Consider the following 26095-nt stretch of genomic DNA (forward strand, 5'->3'; position numbering starts at 1 on the left):
TTACATATATAGTGTTTGGGGTATATTTATACTAAAGTTATTGGTAAAGAGCTACAGTTTACCTGAAATTCAAATTTACCTGTGCGTCCTCTAATTTTGTTGTTTTTTCCCCCTAAATCTGACAACTCGATGTGCAAACCCTAGACTGCCTGCCTTAAACTTCCTTCTTTTGTAAAAAAAAATAAATAAATAAATAAATAAATAAAATAAATCCCAATGAGTGTAAGTTACTACTCCTCGAATAAGATATTGGTTGCATGTGAATCCATTCCTGATGTAACAGGAAGTTATAAAAAGTACCCGGTATTTTTTGTGTGTTCACCATGAGCCAGACACTGTGCTGGTGAGCAGGGGCGTGTCTGTAACTAAGTCACAGAGGTCAGACCTGCCTTCACGGAGCTTCCATGTAGCTGGGGAAATAGCCACTAAATGAGCGACTGTGTAGGGGGCAGGACAGTTACAATTGGGATGAGTGCTGTGACGGCCAGGTAGGGCAGCTTTGAGAGCATCTGTGGAGGGAAGGATGAGAGAAGTCCTCCATGAAGCAGGATGTCTGCCTCTGTGGAGGGACAGGTTGGTTGGAGGGAAAGGTTGTGGCACTTGCTCCGAGTGTCAGGAACAGCCTGGGTGCCCGCCATGAGGCAGGAAGGGCCCTGGTAAGTTTGAGGACAGGAGGTCTCAGCACCGAACAGCAATGGACTGAATGATGGGCAATGAGAATAGAGAGGCAGGCACACTGAAGCTAGTTCAGGGAATGCCCTGGGGGCCATGTGAAGGATTTTGAACATGATCCTTATTCTACGCTACACCCATGCTAAGTACTGTTGATATTCCCCTTTTACAAAGAGGAAATGAAGACTTTGAATAGTGTGATCCAAGTCATATAGCTATTAGGTGGAAGAACTGCCATTTGAGCTCAGGGTTTGTTTTTTTGTTCTTTTTTGTTGTTTTGTGTAGTACGTGTGACCAAAAAAACCCCTTCCCTAATTGCCACTGAGGACAAGCTAGTTAGAAATATAGAAATAATGAGAGCTGATCAAATGAGTTACAGTTAAAGTTAATGTAACAATACATTTCTATTTGTAAAGACTGAGAGGATTGTGAGCAATCTGTTTGTTAAAAAAACAAGAGGTTGATCAGTATAATACATGATTTAAATTCCAGTATTTAAAGAGACCTCAAAACATTATAGAATTCAGATCTCCTGCCTCTTCCTTTCAATCAAAGGTACTACTTATCATCTAAGTAACTGTAACTGATTTCTGGGACTTCAAACCACTGGTTTGACAAAACCCAAAATAAAACAAAATATACCATTTGTAACAAAGTAGCAACACAAGAGACACAACGACCCAGTGGTTTTACACATATGCAAGAACAGGAAAAGCAGCCACAGCGACAGAACCCACACAAAAAAGACATTGCAGCAAATTGTTGATTCGCTCAATGTGACTGCTACTCCTGGTAAAGCCTTCATTTGCAGGAAATAGGCATTGGTACTGGATGGTAATGAAGATTATAAAAAAAATTAAAAATAGAAAAATATCAGCATGCTTTAGGTAAATCCTTTGTGATTCTTGTATGTGTGTATATCTCTATGCACACATTGCACACATATATACCTACACACACAGACACACACAAACATAATGGATTACATCTCTACTGGATTGTGATGTAAACCTTATTTCGTACTTGGTCCTATTTGGAAAAGTTTGACAATCATTGGTCTAGAGGAACTGACTTGTTAGTGAGCTAATGCTGTATCTCTGCACTCCTTGGAGCGAGAACAACTCATCAAGGTACATTCCCGTCCAGTGGCATGGATCCCTATTTACTGTTCCTCACGTCGGGGAAATCATTATGTGGTAACACAAACGAACGAACTACAGCTGTCATCATACCAAAGTACATATTGTATCTTCGTGCAGGTTCTTAAACAGAGGCCTTCGAGTTTCCTAATCCATCCCCCGAAGGGTTCAGTGCACTCCATCTTTACGTTGTCACGTGCAAACCTTGGGAACAAATATAAGCAGAAAAGAAATGAATAGAGAATTCCAATTTCCATTTTATTAAATCTTTACACTATCAACAGTAAATCTTAACGTTAACATCACAGGGACTCTGGGACCAGAAATGCTGGTTTTCCACAAAGAACTAAATAGAGGCCAAGTCTCATTCTTTATTCCTTGATTAAATTTAAGCCTACCTGAAGATATCAGATACCCAATATAATTTTCAATTGGTATAATAATCATTGGCTTAAAAGAATGAAATAGTTTGAAAATTAGAAGAATATCACAAAGGGTGGCTGGCTGTACTAGAATTATTGTTTTGGAATGTTATCCTTGATTTGGGAAAAGTGTATCGGTACCTTTAATCTTTTTTCATAAACCAAGAAAGCGTATGTGAGCCTGACTTTGGGACTTTGGCTTGAAACTCAATGATAAACCTGTTGTATTTGTGCTACATAGTTTGTGTTGGAAAAACACACATTTTTTGGTGTAGTCATCTCTGAAGTATGTAAATATAAAAATGATTATAGTCTTTGACCAAGCAAGTGCTACTTCCAAAAAATTTTAATTTTTTTTAATGCTTATTTTTGAGAGAGAGACAGAGACAGAGCATCAACGGGGGAGAGGCAGAGAGAGAGGGAGACACAGAATCCGAAGCAGGCTCCAGGCTCCGAGCTGCCAGCACAGAGCCTGACACAAGATTTGAACTCCCGAACCATGAGAACATGACCTGAGCTGAAGTCGGACGCTTAACTGACTGACTGAGCCACCCAGGTGCCCCTGAAAAATTTTAATGTAATTCAAGAAGAAGAAAACAAGTGATATAGGCAGATATTTTTATAGCACATTATTTGTTAATGTGAAAAACTTATGATGGCACTAAATGTCCAGCAATTGTGAAATGGGTCATTAATCCTATGATAATGTGGACTACTGTATTAGATAATTATACTACTATTACCTTTAATTGGACATATTTTAAATTCAGTGTATAAAAATACCAAAAAGAAAATACACACATTTTATTAAATTTTTATTTTGCAATTTCTTATTCCTTAGATTTGAAATGTAACATAGGACATCTTTCTTCTCCACTGAGATGTCAAAGCCAAGTCTTACAATGCACTTTTTTTTTTTTTTTTTTAGAGAGGGAGAAAGAGCATGTGAGCAGGGGGAGGGGTGGAGGGGCAGAGGGGAGGGAGAGAGAGAGAAGGGGGAGAGAGGGAGAGAGAGAGAGAGTGAGAGAGAGAGAGAGAGAGAGAGAGAGAGAATTTTAAGCAGACTCTACGCCCAGCACGGAGCCTGACTCAGGGCTTGATCTCACAACCCTGAGGTCATGACCTGAGCCAAAATCAAGAGTCAGACACATAAGTGAGCCACCCAAGTACCCCCTTACAATTCACTTAAAAAAAAAAAGTTTTTTAAGTTTATTTATTTTGAGAGAAAGAGAGAATGAGTGAGCAGGGGAGGGGCAGAGAGAGAGAGGGAGAGAGAGAATCCCAGGCAGGCTCTACGCTGTCAGCACAGAGCCCGACATTGGGCTTGAACTCACCAACTGTGAGATCACGATTAGAGCCGAAACCAAGAGTTGGGCCCTTACCTGACTGAGCCACCCCAGTGCCCCTATAGCTCACTTTTAATGAGCAAAACAGAACTCAGGCTTGACTCCTTTCACTGGGAGAGCTGTTTAGTTTTGCTCAGTTTCATTTTATAATCAGCTCTATAAAGCTCCTTAAATAGTAAATACTAATGTAAAAACAGAAAAAACCATGGCAAGTAACCATGTAACCACGTAAAGAGACTGATGGGAACAGCAAAAATATTGACTGTGTCCTCATTAAAATGGTAACACTGCTGATTGGTGGGAATTTAAGTGATTTTTTTTTTACATAAGAACTTTTAAAAAATAATTAATATGCCTTTATAATGAGATGGAAATACACACTTTTCCCCCTTTTCCTTCCCGCATGTGGGAGCCGCTCTCCCGCCAACCTTTTCTAGCTCCTACCCAGTACACGTGGCAGAGTCGGGCTCCTTTGAAAACGTATCAAGTGTGCCAGAAAGAAAACCATCACCATGAAAATAAACATTCTCAAAAGGACTCTGAACGTTCCGATGGCTAGCCTGCCTTGTCATTGTGAGAATGGGCAATGACTGCATTTTGCCTCAAACACTGAATTTAAATAAGGATTAAATTAGAACTTTATGTTTCTTACTCTCCTGGGTCATTTGTTTCATTAATAATTAAATTCAATCTCTGTTTCCCTCTCGTTATTATTACTTTACCACAATTATGATTTTATGTGCTTAGAGTGGAAATTGAGTTCAGCAGGTTTAGGAGATGTTACGCGAGGCCTGCAGAGTAGTGCTTAGAAACACGGGCAAGGCCTCCCTGCCAGCTCAGCCCCTGACTGTGGGTTAAACCAGGCCACACTGAGGATCCCTCCAGGAGGCTCTGCCAGGGCACCGCGGTTTAAGAACTGGGAAGGGGGGGGGGGGAAGGTACTATAAATAATACCAGAACTTACTAAGGCAACTGGAAAAAAAAACAAAACAAAACATAGATCTTAAGAGGTAGGAAAAGCTCATCTACTTTGGACTTTATAGCTTTTTTAACATTCTTTATTTTTTCTCCTACTTAACTTTACCCAATATCTAGGACACAAACGAGATAGCCTTAAAAGGCGAAGTTGAATACTCCTTACAAACCTCTAGGACGTAAGCAAGGGAAAAGGTGGGTGCCACACACGTGGACATGTACTTTCTTGTGGACTTTCAGTGTCCATCAAAACATACCTGTTGTTCTTGGGCCCTGGGACGGATGGCACACACTGGCGTGTGGTGTGGAACTAGGTGAGGTTTGCCTGAGCTATCTGCTTAAGGCTCCTTTCATCTTTATCAGGAGATGGGCGACAAGGCAACGCCACAGAGTCCGACTTAGTCACTGAGACATGGAGGTGAGGGGTGCCTGGGTGGCTCAGCTGGTTGGGTGTCTGACTTCAGCCAGGTCATGATGTCATGGTTCATGGATTCGAGCCCCGCATCGGGCTCTGTGCTGACAGCTCAGAGCCTGGAGCCTGTTTCGGATTCTTTGTCTCCCTCTCTCTCTGCTCCTCCCCTGCTCATGCTCTTTCTCTCAAAGATGAATAAACGTTTACAAAAAGAAAAAAAGAAAAAAAACAAACAAACAGAAATGGACTTGAGCACTGGCCATTATTAAGAGGATGGAAAGGTATAGGTGTCCAGCAGCTAAAACACCCTGAAGTATCTCACTAGGGCTAGAAAGGGAGCTGATAACCCTCAGAAAGAGGCCCTGGCTCAGGGGCTATGATTTATGAAGGCTGAACGCCCCCTTCACCCTATACCTCCTTATAGCCATTCATGTCAGTGCTGACTTTCCCGGCCTTTCATCCAAGTAACAGATGGCAGAGGTAGTCCGGTATATCTGCCACGGACTGTAAGTTCCACTAGAAGAAACCTTAAAATGCTACTGAAATTTCTTCAAACGGGCTCCTGCCTCCGTGAAGGGCTGAGCCTGAAACCAGGAGTGTGGAGGACCAGTGGGCTGGCTGGCTGGGCTCAGTCCCCTTGTAAGACAGGGATTTACTGAGAACAAAGGAAATCTAATTCTTATTAGAGATGATGACATCTGGACTAGGGTAGTTAAATGCATGTAATATTCTCCACTGCAGGAGTGACTCATACCCACCTCTCTTGAATGAGCATTTTGCATATATTCACCATGAAAACCCTGTTAGTTCAAACAGTTCGAATAGAACAGCAGGTAGGTCTAGAGTTTTGTTCTCCCTGCATGCTTTTTCATCCTTCTGGTTTCTACCGCCTGCTCTGCTTTCCCTCTGGGGAACTTCTCCCCCTAAACAAAAGGCCTTAAGAGAGGCATTCAATTACAAGATGTGCGCATGTTCCAGTCCTAGCCAATCAGAGTATGCCATCTCCCTGGCCAAAGTGATTGGGTTAGCACAAGGCATGTGACCCAAGCAGGACCAATCAAAATCTTCCCCGGGAATTTTTAGCTCGGCTAAAATGTAAAAGTGCTTTTTTTTCCCATTTCTTTTCTTTTTTTTTTTTGTCCTTTCATATTGGTTTTTTTTAATATATGAAATTTATTGTCAAATTGGTTTCCATACAGCACCCAGTGCTCATCCCAAAAGGTGCCCTCCTCAATATCCATCACCCACCCTCCCCTCCCTCCCACCCCCCATCAGCCCTCAGTTTGTTCTCAGTTTTTATGAGTCTCTTATGCTTTGGCTCTCTCCCACTCTAACCTCTTTTTTTTTTTCCCTTCCCCTCCCCCTAAAAGTGCTTTTAAAAAACCATTTAAAATAAAGAATTTTAAACATATGCTAAAGCAGTGAGAATCACATATAAACCCCTTGGAACCCAAAACCCAGCTTCAACATTTATCAACTCATGGGAAATCTTGGGAAAGGATTAATGGTCTTTTTCTACTGTTGAGCCTAACAGGCTGTTCAGCCTAGGAGTATGGTGCTGCCACAGCCATCGTATCTGTCAGTGGAGAGAGTCTGACTTCAAAAGAAACCCAAACAGAACGTGGAATTGTGGCAGAGTCTTGAAGATGACATCTGAACCAGCTTGATCCAGCTGAGCCTGAAGCCACTGCTACCCCTGTACTTTCTTTGTGCTTAAACTAGATAAAGGAAAAGTTTCTGGTACTTGCAAAATGTGTCATCTTATATGAACACCTTAAGGAAACATTCAATAAATATTTTTTAACATCTTGTGTTTATTTTTGAAGTATTTGGGAAAATAAATTCATGGGAAATCTAGAAGAATAAAGGAGACGGGGAATTCTTGACATATTAAAATGAGATCACCAGCATTTTAACTTCACTCTGCTCAAAGGATAATTTCAGTCCCATTGAAATAACATCCATCTACTAAACAATTTAAACGACATAACATAAACATATTTTCACCCTTAAATTAAAAAAAACCTTATAAACAAAATAATCAAGTCCCCAAACCCATTCAGAGTCTCTGATTCTGAATTATCTTCAAAGCAATGAACGAATGGATATAATCACTCCTACATTAGCATTCTGGTAAGCCACTCTTGGGTATAAAATGAACTATTTTCCTGGCTGTTCCTTCACCATCCATAATACTTACCCTTTTGCTTTGCTAGTTCTTGTATTAGATCTTCATACACTTCTTTAAAGAGGTCCTCTTCAGATTTTGTTCCATCTAGGTAAACTGGGAAGGAGAAAGGAGGGTGGACCGGTTAGTACAGGATTCTTACTCTGGCACTTGACATCTCTTAAGAATACGAATAGGTTTGGGGTGCCTGGATGGTTCAGTCCATTAAGTGTCTGATACTTGGGTTCAGCTCAGGTCATGAGCTCATGGTTTCATGAGTTTGAGCCCGCACCTGGCTCTGCACTGAGTGTGTGGGGCCTGCTTGGGATTCTCTTTCTCTCTCTCTCTCTCTCTGTCTCTTTCTTTCTGCCCCCCCCCCCCACACTGTCACTCTCTCAAAATAAATAAATAAACTTAAAAAAAAAAAGAATACAAATAGGTTTAAACAGAGAATGCAGGGCCATAATGTAAAAAGAAATTAATAGTCATTAAAGAGAGAAATAGATTACAGTCAGGAACGATAAGTTAAAAAACTTTGGTTTCAGAAATGCATACTAGCAGATGTGAAAGTTATTTTTTGAAAAAGCAAGAGTTACGTGGTACTGTGCATGTGGCACTTTCGGAGCACTGCAGAGGTGTCTCCCCAAAAGAATCATTTAAGGGGGTGGTTCTCCAACCTACGTATGCATCGGGCTTGCCTATGAAGCTTCTTGAATCATGCAGGGGTCTGGGCTGTGCCACGTATGTACTGACTCAGAATTCTCCAGGCCCAGGAGATATTTTTACCCAAACTGGCATAGTTAATTTTGAAGAAAAAGTAGAAGCTATGTAGTTAAAGGAAGGAAAGAACTCTTTAATCAGAAAACTGGAGGTAAGGGGCGCCTGGGTGGCTCAGTTGGTTAGGCGTCCGACTTTGGCTCAGGTCATGATCTCACAGTTCACAAGTTCAAGCTTGGGCTCGGTGCTGACAGCTCAGAGCCTGGAGCCTGCTTCAGATTCTGTGCCTCCCTTTCTCTCTGTCCCTCCCCTGCTCACACTGTCTCTTTCTCTCAAAGATAGATAAACATTAACAAAAATAATTAAAAAAAAAAAAGAAAACTGGAGGTAAGAGATAAACTTGTCTGTTAAGAAAAGGATGCACAGTTTGGAAGGGCTAGAAGCTGGGAGGTCGGAACACTGTAGGGATGAGATTTTAGAGCAAGGCTGTCTGTGCCTTAGTCTTTAGGAGCCCTGAAGTATGTTTGGATTTTATACCAGAAAGCTGGAGACTCTGACGGTATTTCAGCAAAGGGGGTGGGAGGCATGGTTAGAGTGGCATTTGAGATGGAGAGGGAGAGTGCCGCTCCGTATCTATTTCGTCACCCTGTTCTACTGAGCACACGCGTCCAACATCACACCCTCTGCATCCACCCTCACATAGCCAGGGGAATCGCACTGAAACAAGAATTTGATATCAACTATGTCCTTGTTTAAAATTGTTTTTTCAGTTTACTCATTTTGAGAGAGAGAGCGAGTGCACGAGCAGGGGAGGGGCAGAGAGAGGAGAGAGAGAGAATCCGAAGCAGGCTCCGTGCTGTCAGCACAGAGCCCCAAGCGGGGCTTGAACCCACAAACCGTGAGATCGTGACCTGAGCTGAAGTCAAGAACAAGACACTGAGTCACCCAGGTGCCCCTACCATGTCTTTGTTTAAAACCTCTCTGTACAGGGCTTCCCACTTCTCCCAGGATAATGCCCCAAGTCCTTAACTGGCCTGGTAGAGTTTAGATCTTCCCTGTGTCTCCAGTATCCCCCCTCTCTCAGTTTTCTCTACCAAAAATACACCAACCTTCTCTCAGGTGCTACTCGCTCCTTTGTGTCCCTGGTCTTTTCGGGTACTCTCTGGAGTGATCTTCTGTCTACCGACCTATCTCCCTTTGTCCATTTAAACCCTTGAGAGTGTGGCTTAAGAGGCTTCTTCAAGGAAGCCTTCCCTGATTGCTGGGCCTTGGGCCGTCCCCCTGGAACTTGGTGGCACAGCACTTGGCATAGCTAGAGAGGACATGCTCGTGCAGCCAGGATCTTTAACGGCTGTTTCCTGGACAGAATGTTGGCTCTTACAAGTGGGGGCAGGCTTTGTCTTACTTCCCTTGACATCAGCAGGACACTGCCTTACACACAGAAGACATTCACTCAATATGAGTTTCATGAATGACCACCTAGAAGCTGACAGGCTTTGACGACAGTTGAAGACCAAGAAACAGAAACCAGTAGCGCCTACTGTGGAAGCAGAGAAGCCCAGAGTGTTGTGGCTTAGAAGGATCCTTTATTATGTAATCCACGAGGAAAAAACCTCCTAACGTCCTTGCTCTTGTGGACTTAAAGGCAAAGACAAGTAAATGCCCTCTGTAGAGGGAGAAAAGGCGCTTACCAATCTCCCACGTGATCTTCTCCATTTCTCGTCTGTGCTTTAGATACATGGGCCACACGTGGCCATCAAAGTACCCTGGGGTGTCTGGAGGCTCGTAGACTCTCGTACTATCAAAACACACAGGAAACTTTATACTGATGGAAACACACAATTGATAAACTAACAGTGGTCAGGATAATGGGAAAATCACTGAGACTTAATCTAAACAGGATTAAGAGCATACATACATTTTAGATTCAGTGCTACTTACAAAGACAATAAAATGGATTTACTTTCCAGGTTCCAAAAACATTATTTTTGTAATTCGCTACCATTCATAATTATTTGCCTACGCTTCAGTGCTTTATAAAAAAATCAAGAGCAAATATCAACATAAATAATGACAGAGGAACTGACATGTTGGATTAAGCTTTCAACTAACTGGTGTCCTTTGTGGCTATAGCAGAACAATGGTTCACAAATTTAAAATTATAATCAACATGGGACTGGCTCACTTGAAGATTTAGGACAGAGAAGTCAAATGGTTTGTCGAAAGGCCTTTTCTTGGAACAGTAAATTGCAGGGTGCCTGGGTAGCTCAGTAGGTTAAACGTCCGACTCTTGATTTCAGTTCAGGTCATGATCCCATGGTTGTGGGACTGAGCCCCACATGGGACTCTGCACTGACAGCTCGGAGCCTGCTTGGGATTCTCTCTCTCTCTCTCTCTCTCTCTCTCTGTGTGTGTGTCTCCTCTTCCCCTGCTCACGCCCTCTCTGTCTAAATAAATAAATAAATAAATGTATGTTAGAAAAATAATTTGCATTAGTCCAGGTGGATGAGCATTTATGTAACAAGGTTTTGCTCTTTATGTAGAAGAGATGAAGCCTTATTGACATATACACTGCTCAATAATGTTCTTTCCTTGTTTTTCCTACAATTTTGTCTTTTAAAAAATTAAAAAAATGTTTTTGCTTAAAAAATTTTATTTTTTGTTGAAGTACAGTTGACGCACACTAGTTTCAGGTGTGCAACACAGGGATTCAACGTGCCTATATGTGCCTCCATGGTCACCATGAGTTAGCTGCCATCTGTCACCATACAAGCTGTTACAAACACGACCAACTCTGTTCCCTATGCTGTACTTTTCATCCCCATGCATATTTTGTCCTTGGAATTCCAATCCACAAAGGTGATATCAAAACTCACCTCCTCCTCCTCTTACATTCTTCATACGGAATGGTCAGAAAGTAGCTTCTGTTCCATAGTGTGTCGAGGGGCCTAAAATAACAGCATATTTAGTTTGCAAGGTTTCCCTTCCCCCACCCCCCCACCATTCACTAAAGGTCAGTATAAGGTTGAGGATGCTTACTTATAATTAAAGAGAAGGAAGCCTTCGACGATCAATATGGGAATTTCCTCGGCACTTCCAGAGTCTGTTGATGTCAGGGACTGTCCTTGACTTTCCATCCAGCAGGAAATGGTGGACATCATTTTTTCCATATTGAGCGCTTCAAGAACTTCAAGTAAATGTACAAAAATACATGAAATGAATACAACAAAAGTTTTATGATGTGGCTTTGTATGATGAGTATGTCTAGGGCTCTATAAATACATAAAATAATACTATTTCATTTACCTTTCAAAATAGCTAATAAATATTTTAGATAAATTTAAACTCTATTATTGACAAATTGATATGTTTGAAATATTTAAAACAAATTTTTTTAATATTTATTTTTGAGAGAGAGAGAGAGCGAGTGCAAGCAGGGGAGGGGCAGAGGGAGAGGGAGACACAGAATCTGAAGCAGACTCCAGGCTCTGAGCTGTCAGTACAGAGCCCGATGCGAGGCTCGAACCATTGAACCTGGAGATCATGACCTGAGCCAAAGTCAGACGCTCAACTGACTGAGACACCCTGGTACCCCGAAACATTTTTAATATGTGAAATTTCAAATATATACAAAAGTAGAGTACGATGAATTCCCATGGCCCCATTACCAGCTTCGACAATCATAAACTCATGGCTAATCTTGCTTCATTTATAATGCCTGTTTCCCCGTGAGTACATAAAAGTTTAATATTTTTGATAACAAAATATCTATAAATTAGTTTGAAAAATAAATGATATGCTGGGGAAAATACCTGCAATGTATTTCACAACATCTTTAATATACAAAGCGTTCTCATAGGCAATTAAGAGAAAAATCACTAAAAATTTTATAAAGGACATGAATATGTCCTTTTCAAACTCTAAACTGAGCATACTTTTTGAGCTTACAATTATAATTCTGCAAAAGTATTCTACAACACTGATTCTCAAAGTATAGTACGTAGACCAACAGCATTGGTATCACCTGGGAATTTACCAGAATTGTAATTTCTGAGCCCTACTCTGGAACTACTGAATTGAGCCATCTGGACTTAGGTTTTTTAGTGGAAGGTTTTAAAATTATCGATTAATTTATTTAATAGACATAGGACTCTTAGGATTTTCTCTTCTGTTATTAGCCTTGGTAACTTGCATTTTCCTAGGAAATTGTCAATTTCATTAAAGTTTTCTAATTTAGTTGCACAGAACGTCCATAATATGCTCTTATCTTTTTAATGTCTGTAGGCTCCGTAGTGATACTACCTTTGTTGTTTTTGATATTTGTAATTTGTGCCTTCTCTTTTCTTCTTGATCCGTCTTGTCTAATCTGCTTAGGGATCAGATTCTTGAATTTGTAGGTTTATGTCTTATGCCAAATTTATGATGTTTTACCTACTTCTTTAGCACCACACTCTTTCTTCTTTCCTTCTGAGACTCCAATGATATGAATGTTAGAGCTTTTGTTATTGTCCCATATTTCTGTTAATTTCTTTTCAGTCCATTTTCTCTCTGTTGTTCAGATAAGAGTAATTTCTACTGTTCTGTCCTTAAATTCAGATTCTTTCCCCTGTCATATTTATTCTGTTCTTGAGCCCATTTGGTGAGTTTTAAAATTTCAGTTTACTGTATGTTGTCAATTTAAAAATTCCTATTTGATTTTTACCTCTTCTATTTCTTTACTGAGGCTTTCACATTTCTCACTTGATTCAAGAATGTTCACAATTGCTAGCTGAAGCCTTTTTATGAATGCTGCTTTAAAATCCTTGTTAGATAATTCCAGCATCTGTGTAATCATGGAGTGGTTGTTGATTTCTTTTCTCATTCAAGTTGAGAGTTGCCTGGTTTTTGATGTAACGAATGAATTTCAGTCTCGTCCTGGAAGGTTAGGGTATTATGTTGTGAGGCTCTGGATCCTATTTGATCTTTTTTTTTTTTAATAGGTAGTTACCCTGTTTAGGTGTGGTATGCAGGTTTAGGTGGGGATGGGTGGTCATCCTCACCAACATGGAGTGGGGGCAGCCACGAGGGGAGATGCGGGTGTAGCTTCATTGTTGCTTGGTGAGGACAGACGTTCAGCTCTCAACTGCATCCTCCTGACAGTAGCTGACGCTCCTTGGGTGGGGACAGTGGAGTCTCAAGTAACACCACCTCACACCACGTCATCCTGTCTCTGCTGTAGGTGGCTGTGGGAATCCAGCTCTCTGGCTCCAGTGATAGGACCCCGGTGGGGTCCTTGCCTCGCTGGTGCCGGATGGGTCCAGAAGTCTTGCTCACTAGTCCCTGCTGACACCGTGAGGGGATGACGGTTTTTCCCTCTGTGTTTAGCTACAATAGGGTGGATATTATCAAAATGATATTCGATTTGAGTAGGCCATCCTTTTCCTGGTCCTTTGACTAGAGGGAACAGGTTTCTTGGGGCTTTTTTTTGTCTGCACCTATTGATGATTCCATGTTTCACACCCTTCCAGTACCCCTTCCTGGATATATGACAGGTAAAAAGAAAACCCACAGAATCACAGTCATGCCCTTCCTCAAGTCCTGAAGGCCCTAGGCGTTTGGCTCCCTTCTTTTCATCTTCGAGTCTTCCTTTGTTTGTCATGTTCCATCAAGGATTTTCAATTATAAGGGGGAGGAAGAGCAAGGAATGGGGCCATTCCAACTTAGCTGCAACCAGAAATACCATTAGTTTTAATATATCTTCATTACTGTTCAGTTAAAAGGATCTTCTGATTTTCACTGCGATTTATTCTTTGGCCCACGGGATACACAGAAGTGCTTTGCTTCAGATGAAATGTGATGACGTCTGGAATTTACTTCAAAAAATATAGAAGGAGAAGGTAAGGGTACAGATGAAATATAAATTGGTCAAGAGTGAATCATTTAGAAGTTGAATCCATGAGAGTTCATTATACTTTTCTGCCAACTTTTGCATATGTTTAAATTTTTCCAGAAAGAAAGGATACTGATTAATTTCTAAACGCTTGGGAGTTTTCTGCTTACTCTTTTGTTACTGATTTCTAATTCAGTTCTCTGTGATTAGAAGATACCTCTGTATTACTTCAAGTTACTGAAAGATACTAGGAATTGCTCCATGCCCTTGCATACGCTCTCTATTTTAATTAATGTGCCCTGTATTCTTAAGAAAATCAAAATGTGTATTTTGCTGTGATTGGCTACATGTTCCATATATGCTAGTTCAGTTAAGTTTGTTAATTGTGTGCTTCAAATCCGTTATACCCTTATAATTTTTGTCTGCTTTTCCCACTAGTTACTGAAGAAGTTATATTAAAAATCTCCCACAACTGGGGTGCATGGGTGGCTCAGTTGGTTAAGTGTCTGACGTTGGCTCAGGTCACGATCTCACGGTTGGTGGGTTCAAGCCCTGCACCCGGCTCTGTGCTGACAGCCCAGAGCCTGGAGCCTGCTTCAGATTCTGTGTGTCCCTTTCTCTCTCTGCCCCTCCCCCACTCACACACACACACACACACACACACACACACTCTCTCTCTCTCTCTCAAAATTAAATAAACTTTAAAAAAATTTTTTAAAAATCCCACAATAATTATAGATTTATGTATTTCCCCATTTAGTTTTGTCAGTTTTTGCTTAACATATTTTGAAGTTATGTTATGAGGTGCATACAAATTTTGGATTGTTTATCTTCCTGTTGAATTAACTTATTTATCTCTTTGGTTTTAGTAATATATTAGTAACAGTATCTCTAGTGACACTCTTTGTGTTTACTTTGTCTGATATTAGTAGTTATACCAGATTTCTTTCAGTAGGCATTATTATTCACATGGCATTATCTTTTCCTAGCCTTGTCTACTTTTCTTTGTCTTAATATTTAAATATATCTCTTGTAAGGAGCTTTTTTTATTTTTCTTTCAATCCAGCTTGACAATCTTTGTTGTATTTTAGTTCAATTAATTTAATGTAGCTACCAATAAATATATTTGGCTTAAATCTATCATCTTACTCTCATTTTCTACTTTTCCATATCTTTTGACTTCTTTTAAGTTCTCTGTTTTTTACCTCTTCTGACTTATTTTGTATGTATCAACTACATTTTAATGATTCCATCTATTTATAAACGTGATAGCTTTGTGTCTTTAAATTAACCTTTTGGTGGTTATCATAAAGATTTCAACATTACCTTGATTTACTTTAAATTTGTGTACTTGCCTAAAAATTTCAGATTTTCCTTAAGATAGACTCCTGGAAGTGGGACACTTGACACACGGCATGAATATATTAAGGACTTTGGGACATGCGTTCAGTCTCCCTTCCAGAAAGCTTATGGCAGTTGATATTTCCATTTATGAAAGTTTTTGTTTTATTAAGCCTGTGCCATCATTAGATAATTATTTCTTTACAAATCTGTTCACTTTGGGGCACCTGGGTGGCTCAGTCAGTTAAGGATCTGACTCTTGGTTTTGGCTCAGGTCATGATCTCAGGGTTTGTGATATTGAGCCCCACGATGGGCTCCATGTTGAGAGCATGGAGCCTGCTTGGGGTTCTCTCTCCCCCTCCCTCTCTGCCCCTGTCCTGCTCATGTGCACGTGTGTGGACACGGGCTCTTCTCTCTTAAAATAAACACTGAGAAAAAAATCTCCTTGCAAGATAAGTGGGAAAAAATCATTTACAACTCTTTGGCTACTTCTGAGGTTGACTTTTTATTGTATATTTATTAATCGAATAACCTTTTGCTTTTGTAAAAAGCTTATTTATATCCTTGGACATTTTTCAATTAGAATATTAGTGTTTTTCTTATCAGTTTATAAGAACTCATTTGCATTAGAAATAATTCTTTGTCTGTTGTTGAAAATGGTTTTTCCTTGTTTAACTCTTACTTTTTAATAATCTTCCTTACAAACCTTCGGTGGGGGGGGGAGGAAATGAAAAAAAATATCCTGGCTACAGTTCAAGACACAAGAACAGGCAGCGAGTCAAGGATTTTGCTTCTCTTAAAACTATCATGTGTCTGTAAGAACTGATTACACAACATTTTTCCTCTAAGGTCGTCAAAGTTAAAAATAAAGAACACAGTTTATGGGTCTTTAAGAGAGCTGTTTCTGCTGCCAGTTTGCATAAACACTCAGTGATCATCTTGTTAGTTATCAAAGTTGATAAGACCATTAAATATAGTTTATTAGCATGACATCCTCTAGAGGAAAATAAATATTTTCTGACTTTATAATCCTTTGGCTTCAAAACAGTATTAGATTGGGCAAGGGAGCGAGGTGAATCCATCTAAAAAATATTCACTAACCCTTATGAGCAGTGGAAAGAAGAAACCAGCTGTCCGGTGCACCTTGGTCACTGGGAGGGAAGCCCACAGGATGAGCTTGGACTTTGTTCCAGCCAAGACTGCAGGGAGGGGGTGAGAGTAGAGCTATGTGTGCCCCCCCAGCAGGGATGAATATAGTACCAGCAAACATACCTTGTTCTAGCTTTAGAAAAAAAAAATCTATTGTTCCAATGTTTTCAGTTTTAAGTATAAAACTGGGGAAAAAGGGTTTCATTTATTTATTTATTATTAAAAAAATTGTTTTTAATGTTTATTTTTGAGAGACAGAGATAGAGCATGAGTCGGGGAGGGGCAGAGAGAGAGAGGGAGACACAGAATCCGAAGCAGGCTCCAGGGTCCGAGTTGTCAGCACAGAGCCCGATGCGGGGCTTGAACTCACGAACCACGAGACCATGACCTGAGCCAAAGTCAGACACTTCACCGACTGAGCCACCCAGGCGCCCTGGGTTTCATTTATTTAAATAGTTGGACATAAATCAGAAACCTTTACAAAAGCATGTGTAGAGTATAGCAGTGTGTTTGAGCACGTTTTGAGACTGTCTTCACATACAGACGTTTGAAACAGAAAATGAACATTTGTGTGTGTTTCACAAACTCATCTACTTACCGTCATACTGCAGAAATCCATTTGCGTCTATCTCTATCTCAGACTCTGGCTGAAAAAATAACGAAGCACCCATCAAAACTGTGCAGTGCAGAAATAATACAATTATAGAATGAAGAGGCGATAAACTTTTAGTAAACGCTTTGCATGAGGAGGATAAATAAAATCAGAGCCGCAACAATAAGTAATGCCATCTAGTGGATCAGTGACATTACTGCATGGAACCTGCCTTCACTACAAAAGCTGTATCCTTCAGCAAAGGCTTTCTGGACGTAATTTAATCAACCGGCTACTAGGATTTTGTTGTGTTAAATGAATTACCTGAGAAGTTATAGATACCTTAAAGAAATCATCCTGAGATACGATACTGCAGTTTGGGAGGTGTTTCTGCAAATTCTTAGCCAGCGTTGTCTTCCCGCCATTTGTCACACTGAACAAAAAAAAAAAAAAGGAAAAGAAAAAAGAATCAAAAATACCAAGAAGGAAGATGCATTTAATATAAACCACTTTAAAGTGATCTTAAAAAAAAAAGGATATTTAAAACAATATGTATGGGATGCCTGGCTGGCTCAGTCGTAAGAGCATGTGACTCTTGACCCTGGGGTCATGAGTTCGAGACCCACACTGGGTGTAGAGATTACTTAGTAAATAATTAAAAAAATAAATAAGGTAAAATAAAACAACATGCAATGTCTAAAAGAAATTATTGGGGCACCTGGGTGACTCAGTTGGTTGGGCATCGGACTTCAGCTGAGGACATGATCTCATGGTCTATGAGTTCAAGCCCCACATCGGGCTTTGTGCTGACAGCTCAGAGCCTGGAGCCTGCTTTGGATTCTGTGTCTCCCTCTCTCTCTGCCCTTCCCCTGCTCACACTCTGTCTCTCTCTCTCTCAAAAATAAATAAACATAAATGAGAAATTATTTCTTTCATAGATATGTTGGCAAAACCCTAGCCCTAAGTAGATCTACCATAATAAATGATAAGAAATATACTGGAAAGGATGGAGGAGAAAGGAAACTAAGTACTGGGCAAGTGAACTGGGTAATACTAAGGCTTAAAAATATAGCTACTATGTGGGAAGCAAAAGAATGTTCTGTGTGTACTGAAACATTCACAGGGTTCATATGCAAAACCACAGAATACGAGCAGCACTTTTGGTTCAAGTGTATAAAATTGCAGGCGGGTCATTGTGATTTTGTTTCCATGTATCGTAGAGAAAAATGGAAGATGGGCTTATTACAAGCGCTTAGCACACTTATCCACAGCTCTGCTGTACTGCCTCCTTTCTCAACCTCTCTCCACTTTGGGGAGAGGTGGGAGAACCCACCAAAGCGTATCACATGCAGTCATCAAGGCTGGACTGTGACATCAAGGAGAATGGGGACCCTGACTAACTGCTCCGTGTGTCTACTTTTCCAGCATCTAATGCCACACACAGCGCTTCTCTAGTCATTTGGTCAGAGCTTTTCTCAACCTGGGGCTGACGTTTCTGAGGGTCTGTGGACAGACTCATAGACTTTGTGAACTTGAATGGGAAAGAGATTACATCTTTATTCTTACTATATTCTAACAGGACTTTAGCTTCCCCTTTAATTATGAATATAAGTAACAAACATCAGTAGTCTTTACAGTACCTGTGACTTTGTCACCAATAGAAATCATAGATATTTTCATATTATGGTACAGTTGGGGCAGATATCTTGAAGCATCATCGACACTCATCATTATTTCAAATTTATGGCAGTTTTCAGACCTACCGCTGGATACTGTTATCTAATAAGTTAGTAAAGAAATGTATATATCACAATGCTACAATTTGTTTTGAAAATATTTTTATAACTGTATTTCAATATAACTGGTTTTTCCTCTGTATTCCTATGTTTTACTTTGTGCGTTTAAAATCATTCCTCTAGGGGCGCCTGGGTGGCTCAGTTGGTTGAGTGTCTGACTCTGGATAAGGGCTCAGGTCATGATCCTAGAGTCATGAGATTGAGTCCTGCACGGGCTCTGCGCTGAGTGTAAAGCCTACTTAAGACTCCCTCCCTCTCCCCCCTCCCCTCCTGGTATTCTGTCTCTTCTAAAAACAAAACAACAAAAAACAACAACAAACAAAACATAACGTTACTTGAGGCAGCTCTTTCTGCTCACAGGTCCTGTTCCCATGCTACAATAAAACCACTTGGTTTCTCGGAAAACAAACAACAAAATATTATATTAAGTCAAGGCTTCATCATACGACCAAATGTCCACACTACAAAAGACTCTCTTTTGTTGTTTAAATGTTCATTTGTTTTTGAGAGAGAGAGTGTGTGTGTGTGTGTGTGCACGCTCAAGTGAGGAAGGGGCAGAGAGAGAGAGGGGGACAGAGGATCCAAAGCAGGCTCTGTGCCGTCAGCGGGACTGAACTCATAAGCCATGAGATCATGACCTGAGCCAAAGTAGGACGCTTCACCAATTGAGCCACCCAGGTGCCCTGATGGTACGAAAAACTCTTAACTGCACATTTATTTGCGAGAACCTGTGCTTAATCCCAGTTGAAAGAGTACAACATATTTAAAATCTAGAAAAGAAACTAACATTAATTCACCAAAATTGTTTATTGGATTTATTCAATATCACCTATATAACATACCTACAAAGTACAAGAAATAGGATTCAAGTTTTTCCAATCAACCTTAGAATACATAATTGGGTAGGATATGGGTGATCTTGAAAAGACAGGAAAGTGGAGCGGGGTGTTACTTTTTGCCTTGAGAAAATACTGGTACAATTTTTTTTTCCCTTTTAACAAAAAAGACCATAACCCATGTTGAGTTTATATAGTCCAGATTCTGAACTTTGGTTTAAAATAGACAGTAAACAGGGATAACTTTATTATAGTATAAGCAACCTGGTTTGAAAATGTGTCGTGTTCTAGACTTATCCCTTTCAGATGATACAGTCAAACCGACAGTAATTAGATCCCTTCTCATTGAGTTAGCTGGAGACAATGAAGAACAGGTACTCCGGTTTTGTAGACTTGGAGGAGACAGACCAGTCAGAAGGCAGTCCCGGTAAGACAGATGGGAAAGGGAATTTAACAAGAATTTAACAAGTCGGAATTGAACAAGCTCAAGTCTAAGATCTACACTTGGAATCCTGCTCGGGTGACAACTTAAGACTAACTCTTCCCTTTCAGCATGCTCAGAACCACCAGGCGCCAAGCTCACAACCACCTCACGTGCATTCCAACCTCAGGGCAAGAGTGTCCCAACAGGTGCATGCTTTATCCTAGGATATGGAGAAGGAAAACGACTACCTACTCGGAGCCACTTCCGTCTTTGTTCATAACACCCAAATAAATGCACAAGTCCTGGTCCATTTGTTTTTTTGTTACATAGCCAAGAGACAAGAGGGTTAAGTATATTTGGAATATGACAGAGCGCTAAGGAGGAGTTAAAAAGGCTATCTGTAGGTACTTAAACAAGAGGAAATCCATTCTGTAGCAGGTATATATTAATATTTCCATTTTAAAATTGAGGAACCTAAGGATTGAAAAACCGTATACTCATAAAGCTTGCCCAAGATAACAGCTAGCAAGTAATAGCATATAAAGTCTAACTCCAAGGCCTATGGAGTTATATATATATTTTTAATTTTATTTTTTAAAATTTACATCCAAATTAGCATATACTGCAACAATGACTTCAGGAGTAGATTCCTTAGTGCCCCTTACCCATTTAGCCCATTCCCCCTCCCACAACCCCTCCAGTAACTCTCAGTTTGTTCTCCACATTTATGAGTCTCTTCTGTTTTGTCCCCCTCCCTGTTTTTATATTATTTTTGTTTCCCTTCCCTTATGTTCATCTGTTTTGTCTCTTAAAGTCCTCATATGAGTAAAGTCATACGATATTTGTCTTTCTCTGACTAATTTCACTTAGCATAATACCCTTCAGTTCTATCCACGTAGTTGTCTATGGATGAATGGATAAAGAAGATGTGGTATATATATACAATGGAGTATTACTCGGCAATCAAAATGAATGAAGTCTTGCCATTTGCAACTACATGGATGGAACTGGAGGGTATTATGCTAAGTGAAATTAGTCAGTTGGAGTTATATTTTTTCACATCACATTTTTTAACATGAAAATCTGATAAAGATTATATACCCCTTCCCCGGAAGAGTGAGTATCATCACACATGCATTACATTTTCAGGATCTTGACTGACTCTTGAATGCTTTGGAATCCCCACTATTCCTGGACGTCTTAATGTAATGATTATTTCATAGGGTAGCAAGTGGTAAGTATACAAGAAAGATCCAACACTGAGTCTAGAGGAAGGAAGAAAGGTAGGAGCAGAGGTCACTGCAGCCGAGTCTGGCAGGTGCTTGGCAGAAGCAGCACTAAAATGAAATCTTGGCACTTGCTGAGGAAGAGAGAGTAAAGAGGAGGCTTTCTTAGGGAGGTATGGGCAGCACCCAGTGCACGTGGCAAGAAAGCCTGAGGCAGATATTGAGAAGAAGGGAATACGTAGAATGCAAGTTGGACTAGATGCTAGAGTAGACTGGGCAGCTGCCTCCCCAGGTGCACCCCTGCTTCCGAGGCCTGGTGTGGACTGACCCCGCTCTCAACTCCAGGGCAGGGCCCCGCTGGCCTAAGCTCATCAAGGCAGGTCCATCCCTTTGGCCACAGTGACTGTGTGTACGGGGTAGAGCTAGTGCCATCAAAGGGAAAACCATGACTTACAGGGAGAAAGGCAGGCTAAGAAGAACAAAGTCTCAGGACCTACTGGTCCTTGTGACCAAAACATGGAGCCAAGTCTAGGACGAATCCAAGTGGAGGAAGACACAAAGAGAGGGAAAGAAACAAGTCTTTGGGGATACCACAGAGCTCCTGTATCAAACCTCTCCTACAGCCTACCTGTCCCTGAAGCTAATGCATTTCTTTTATTATGTATGGAATGGTCTTCGTGCACCAGGATACGCAGATTACATTCTGGGTGACTGATAACCACTGACTATTGTTCACTAAGCGAGAGAATAATTAAAACTTTTTTGCAAGACGATTCAACTGGCAGAATCGTATGGCAGTTCGGTATGGAAACCGAACTGCCGGTATGGCAGAGAGGTATGGAAAAAAGGTTAAGGCGGGGAGGGACTAGAATTTGGGAATGAGGGTCTGAATTAGGATGATGGCAGTGAGCGCAGAAGGGAAGGCATGGACAAGAGAAGCCATGCAGAAAAAAACCGGAACTCTGGTTCTGGTTAGATGGGAGCCAGACAAGGCAGAGTTCTGCCACTGGATTCATCCCCTTTGACTTCTGATTACTTACCACAGTAATGTAATACAATAACACAGTGATCTTCCCCAAATCACAAACTTCTAATTTTAATAGTCTCAAGTATTTCATTAATTGGACCATGCACAATGTGAATGTACCCAGAACAAAGATGAACATAAAACAGTAGCAAAACAAATAATGTCCCTTGCTGTCTTATTTGCATGCACACCTCTGGTACCAGAGAGACTGAGCGACCATATAATTTAGGACACTTTGAGAGGGAGAGGGGCACACAGCTAATAATTATGCCAGGGCAATAAGGACATAGGATAAAAAAGCATCTGATGTTAACTCCAGAAAAGAAATGGTAAAACAGGCAGATTTTGATTACTGAGGGTCCTGTTCCTCTGTTTGTAAGAGACTCATCTCCTGCTGCCATTTATAAAACAGCCAGTGGCCTGTTCCTTTCTTCAGGATTCAGGAATCCTGACTCCTCCTTCCCCACCACGTCTACAGGAAAACACCCTTTGGACATCCTGAGTACGTCCACCGACTGTTTGTAGCAAAATTACTCACCCACTGATTCCCACGACAAATGTTTTCATAATCAGCTTTGAAAATCACGTCTTCGTAAAATTTCCTAAAAATTAAAAAAAAAAAAAAATTGAACGTGTATCACTTGGATATCTAAAGAAATGAGTCCTAAATTAGGAGAGCCAGCTGAGGGGGAAGGATGATCATGACCTCTGGGGAACCCCACCCTGGATTATCCACATTCAGGAGAAGAGCTTCACCTCGTACCAGCTTCTCTGTCGCACTCACAACAGCTGGCATGTGCTCCAGGCTTATAGGTCAGAGTCTCAGAGACCACAAACGACAGAGGTTCATAACTCTGAAACTCAGTTTTAAGATTCAATCACCTGGAGATGACCTGTTTATTTCCCCAACGGCAGGGAACCCACAGAGCTGGGGGGAGACGTCACTGCTGGCCAGAGGCAAAAGAAAGTGAATTCCCTTTAAGGGTACTATTTTCTCACTCAAAAATCAAAGTCCAGGGCCAGGGTAGACACACTTTTTCAGAAAAGGGCCAGGTAGTAAATATTTGAGCCATTTGGGAGGCAAGAGGCAAACTCAAAGTGATTACGTAGGTACTTCTACAACAAGAGAGAAAACAAGTTTGCATAATGGTTTTTTTTGATGAAGTCAAAACGTAATAATGGAGTACAATTTTGTTGTTGTAATACACATCTACTAACGAGAAGAATGGAATTCCTTTCTTACTGGGATAACATCTCTCTTGCTGGATTTCAAAGTTAGCATTCCTAATCAGAAAACTGACTACAAATGTTCAAACCTAGGGCCAGGTTTTAGCCACAGGCCATTGTTTGTTGACCCCGCGTCTAGTGGGTGGAGGGCAGTTTCACACAAGGCCCCCTCAGGTTCAGTAAAGCAATCCTATGGATATTCTAATGGAGTGTTTTCACCTCTTTACGTGAAAAGGAGGAGCAGCTGCAGGGAATCTCACAATAGTGCTTCCTGAGGGTTGCCTGAACTAATGCTGCTCTTTATTCTGGACTGGCCTGGTGGGGTGATCAGGGAGCTAATCTGGGCCACTGGGGTGAGTGGCCACGGAGCTGGAGACCCCCAGCAGCCCTCCCAATTCCCATCCCTGATCTGTGTCCAAGCGACTTATTTTCTTTCTTCTTTCCAAGCTGCTAAAAAGCACTTTATTACCAAGAGCAAAGAAAGGATGCCCATATGTGGTGGCTTAATTGTGAGGCTCTCATGTATAATAGATGTCATTTTTATTGATGTATTATTAATGGCTGTGAACACTGAGTGGCAAGGGCTCCTGGTCCCCCTGCTTCATGCCACAGCTGTGCATACACATGAGGATATTGGATCAATTACACAGCATGCAAAGAACAAGTGTGGCTGTGGCACTGGAGAGACGCTTGAGGGGATTATCTGGGTGGCAACGAGCAATTCAGAAATAAGGAGTGAGAGTCAAGAACGTACCTGTAAAATTGCTTGGGCTCAGGAGGGAATTCCCACAGTCAAATGCAAGTTTTTTATCAAAACAGGAGCCCTTAATTGTATGGTAGTCAGCAGTCTCAGCCTGCCCAAGACTGTTTGGGTAAATGTTGGCTACAATTTAGTAGCACCGATCACGTGACCATGTGCTGAGAAGGGTGGGGAACTGGGAGAAGCCAAAGCAAGACAGGTGCTGGGGTGAGGGTGGGCCCAGCAATACCAGAAGTCATTTATTTCAGAAACTGCACTGGATGCACAGGGCAGCACCAAGGTGAACTCCAATTGCAGGGCTGGAACCGTCCACCTCCACACTTTGTGTTATTACACTGCCTGCTGCCCACTTTGAGAACTATTTTAAAATCACACTTAAAAGCCAGCAATCAAGACTTGCCCCACTCCAAATATATGTAGTAGCAGACCCCATGAGGCGAAAACCAGCTTGATCAACTACAAACTAAATCACGGGCTGTCCCTGGAGAGACAACCCCTATTTGATCTGGGGCATCTGATTCCCTGGACTATATACCACCTCCAATTTCGTAAGCTATTTATGTATTTTATTTTCTCAGCACAAAGTTTTCCTCAACAGCAGAGTCACTTACACGGGGGGGGAACTAAAATAGCCCAGAGAAAACCCAAAATGAGTATTTTAATTTCTTTTGATACCTTTTTTACCCTAAGATAGGATGCTGAATCCTTTTTTCACTACTTGTATGTGCTTATTCCGTGTATTCCACTACTAACCGAGGTACATTTTGGCCTCTAAACTGCAAAACGGTCAGAAGCGGTAGGTGCAGAAATCAGCAGATTATGAGGAAGAGAGCAACTCTCGAATACACGTAACGAAATGTACCTCTCAGGGCATCTAAAGAACAGTCGGATATTTTGAAACCGGTGACATGTTTCAGGACTTCTCACTTAGTTGTTTTGTTCTGCAGATATTTTGATTATCTTCTCCCACACAACAGGGAAGTCTTTTCCTACTATTGTTTAAACTTTGCTCCCTTTTAGTAAACAGAATTTCCGAATACTCAGCCCAGGCCCCTCTCCCTTGGAATCACTTTTATCTTTCACTAACCCCCAGCAGAAACTTTCAAGCTTCCCTTTACATAGACCCTCCTGTAAAGTTTTTTCTTTTAGTTTTTTTTTTTTTCCTTCCCTTAAAGATACAACTGACTTTATTACTTAGACTGTGCTATTTTGAACTGAACGCACACTTGTATTTCTTGTATGCTCTGGCCCTTGCCTCCCACTGGAGATTCAATCTGCTAGGTGAGGGGTCGGCGAACTTCTGTGAAATGCAGACATTGTTTTCGGCTTTGGGGACAGCAGCTCAGCTCTGCTGTGGCGAAGAGAAAGCGGTCACAGGCAATATATAAGCCAAATGAGCGTGGCTGTGTTCTAGCAAAACTTTATGGACATCGAAATGTGAATTTCTTATAACTTTCACGTGCCACAAAAATCTTCTTTTGATTTCTTTTCAGCCTTTTTAAAATGGTAAAAATCATTCTCAGCAGGCCGTACAATAATAGGTGGCAGGCGGGTCGTGGTGAGTCCACCACAATACTCGTGGAATAAAAGGCTGTCTCCTCTCGTGGGGATCAAGAGCTGGCCCTGTCCCTGGTGACTTCACAATCCTACCACCTCTTGGTTGTCTCTTACTAAGATTATGGGCCGTTAAAGCACCACGCCACCACGGACACATCCTCCTCGGCAGGCCATCTAGCAGCCCGTTTGGGGTGTTGAAGAGTCCCAACAGGGCTCGAAAGACGCAACCAGGTTCGGGGTCCAGCACAGCCACACATCGGGAAGACCTTCAGGCCTCCGCGACGCTGCGGAGCGCGGCCGGGTCGCGCAGATACTCACCGGCGCCAGTTCGAGTCTTCCCAAGCAAAGCTGCACAGGCGCTGGCCGAATGCGCGCCTGTCGCTGACCCGCCGCAACCCCCAAAGCTCGCTAGCGGAGAGGCCCAATGCCCCTCCTTCCGC

The 26095-nt window shown here is 41.4% G+C and overlaps 1 protein-coding gene, 1 long non-coding RNA gene and 1 other non-coding gene across 4 annotated transcripts; 1 reads left to right on the forward strand and 2 right to left on the reverse strand.

Annotated features, from left to right (window-relative positions):
• NMRK1 (nicotinamide riboside kinase 1) lies at positions 1–26086 on the reverse strand. 2 transcript variants are annotated; one of them, XM_045468841.1, is made up of 9 exons: positions 25974–26086; positions 22650–22713; positions 17145–17235; positions 16809–16857; positions 10890–11037; positions 10727–10798; positions 9542–9648; positions 7167–7250; positions 1–2015 (listed from the first exon to the last, which is right to left on the reverse strand). In XM_045468841.1, exons 2-9 carry the CDS (start codon positions 22676–22678, stop codon positions 1996–1998), a joined length of 600 nt encoding a protein of 199 aa, XP_045324797.1. In that variant the 5' UTR covers positions 22679–22713; positions 25974–26086; the 3' UTR covers positions 1–1995. The 2 variants fall into 2 exon arrangements, with proteins under 2 accessions (XP_045324797.1, XP_045324796.1); XM_045468840.1 differs by having other exon boundaries at positions 9542–9675.
• LOC123593916 lies at positions 3981–4094 on the reverse strand. The gene has a single exon (XR_006710600.1). It is a non-coding gene; the product is annotated as a small nucleolar RNA SNORA12 (small nucleolar RNA).
• Positions 13628–20164, forward strand: LOC123593235. The gene is made up of 3 exons (XR_006710204.1): positions 13628–13726; positions 19804–19861; positions 19987–20164. It is a non-coding gene; the product is annotated as an uncharacterized LOC123593235 (long non-coding RNA).
• Positions 26087–26095: the final 9 nt, after the last annotated feature.

The sequence above is a fragment of the Leopardus geoffroyi genome, chromosome D4, assembly GCF_018350155.1.
Source record: "Leopardus geoffroyi isolate Oge1 chromosome D4, O.geoffroyi_Oge1_pat1.0, whole genome shotgun sequence".
In the NCBI taxonomy this organism is placed as follows: Eukaryota; Metazoa; Chordata; class Mammalia; order Carnivora; family Felidae; genus Leopardus; species Leopardus geoffroyi.

What these genes read in the sequence shown, in the direction of transcription:
- NMRK1 (XM_045468840.1), bottom strand. Translation starts at nt 22,678, where the DNA reads ATGAAAACATTTGTCGTGGGAATCAGTGG. An exon ending in TGGATTTCTGCAGTATGACG is followed by an intron (nt 11,038 to 16,808) that starts GTAAGTAGATGA and finishes ATTTACTTGAAG; the next exon opens with TTCTTGAAGCGCTCAATATG. An exon ending in GAATGTAAGAGGAGGAGGAG is followed by an intron (nt 9,676 to 10,726) that starts GTGAGTTTTGAT and finishes TGTTTCCATCAG; the next exon opens with TATAAAGTTTCCTGTGTGTT.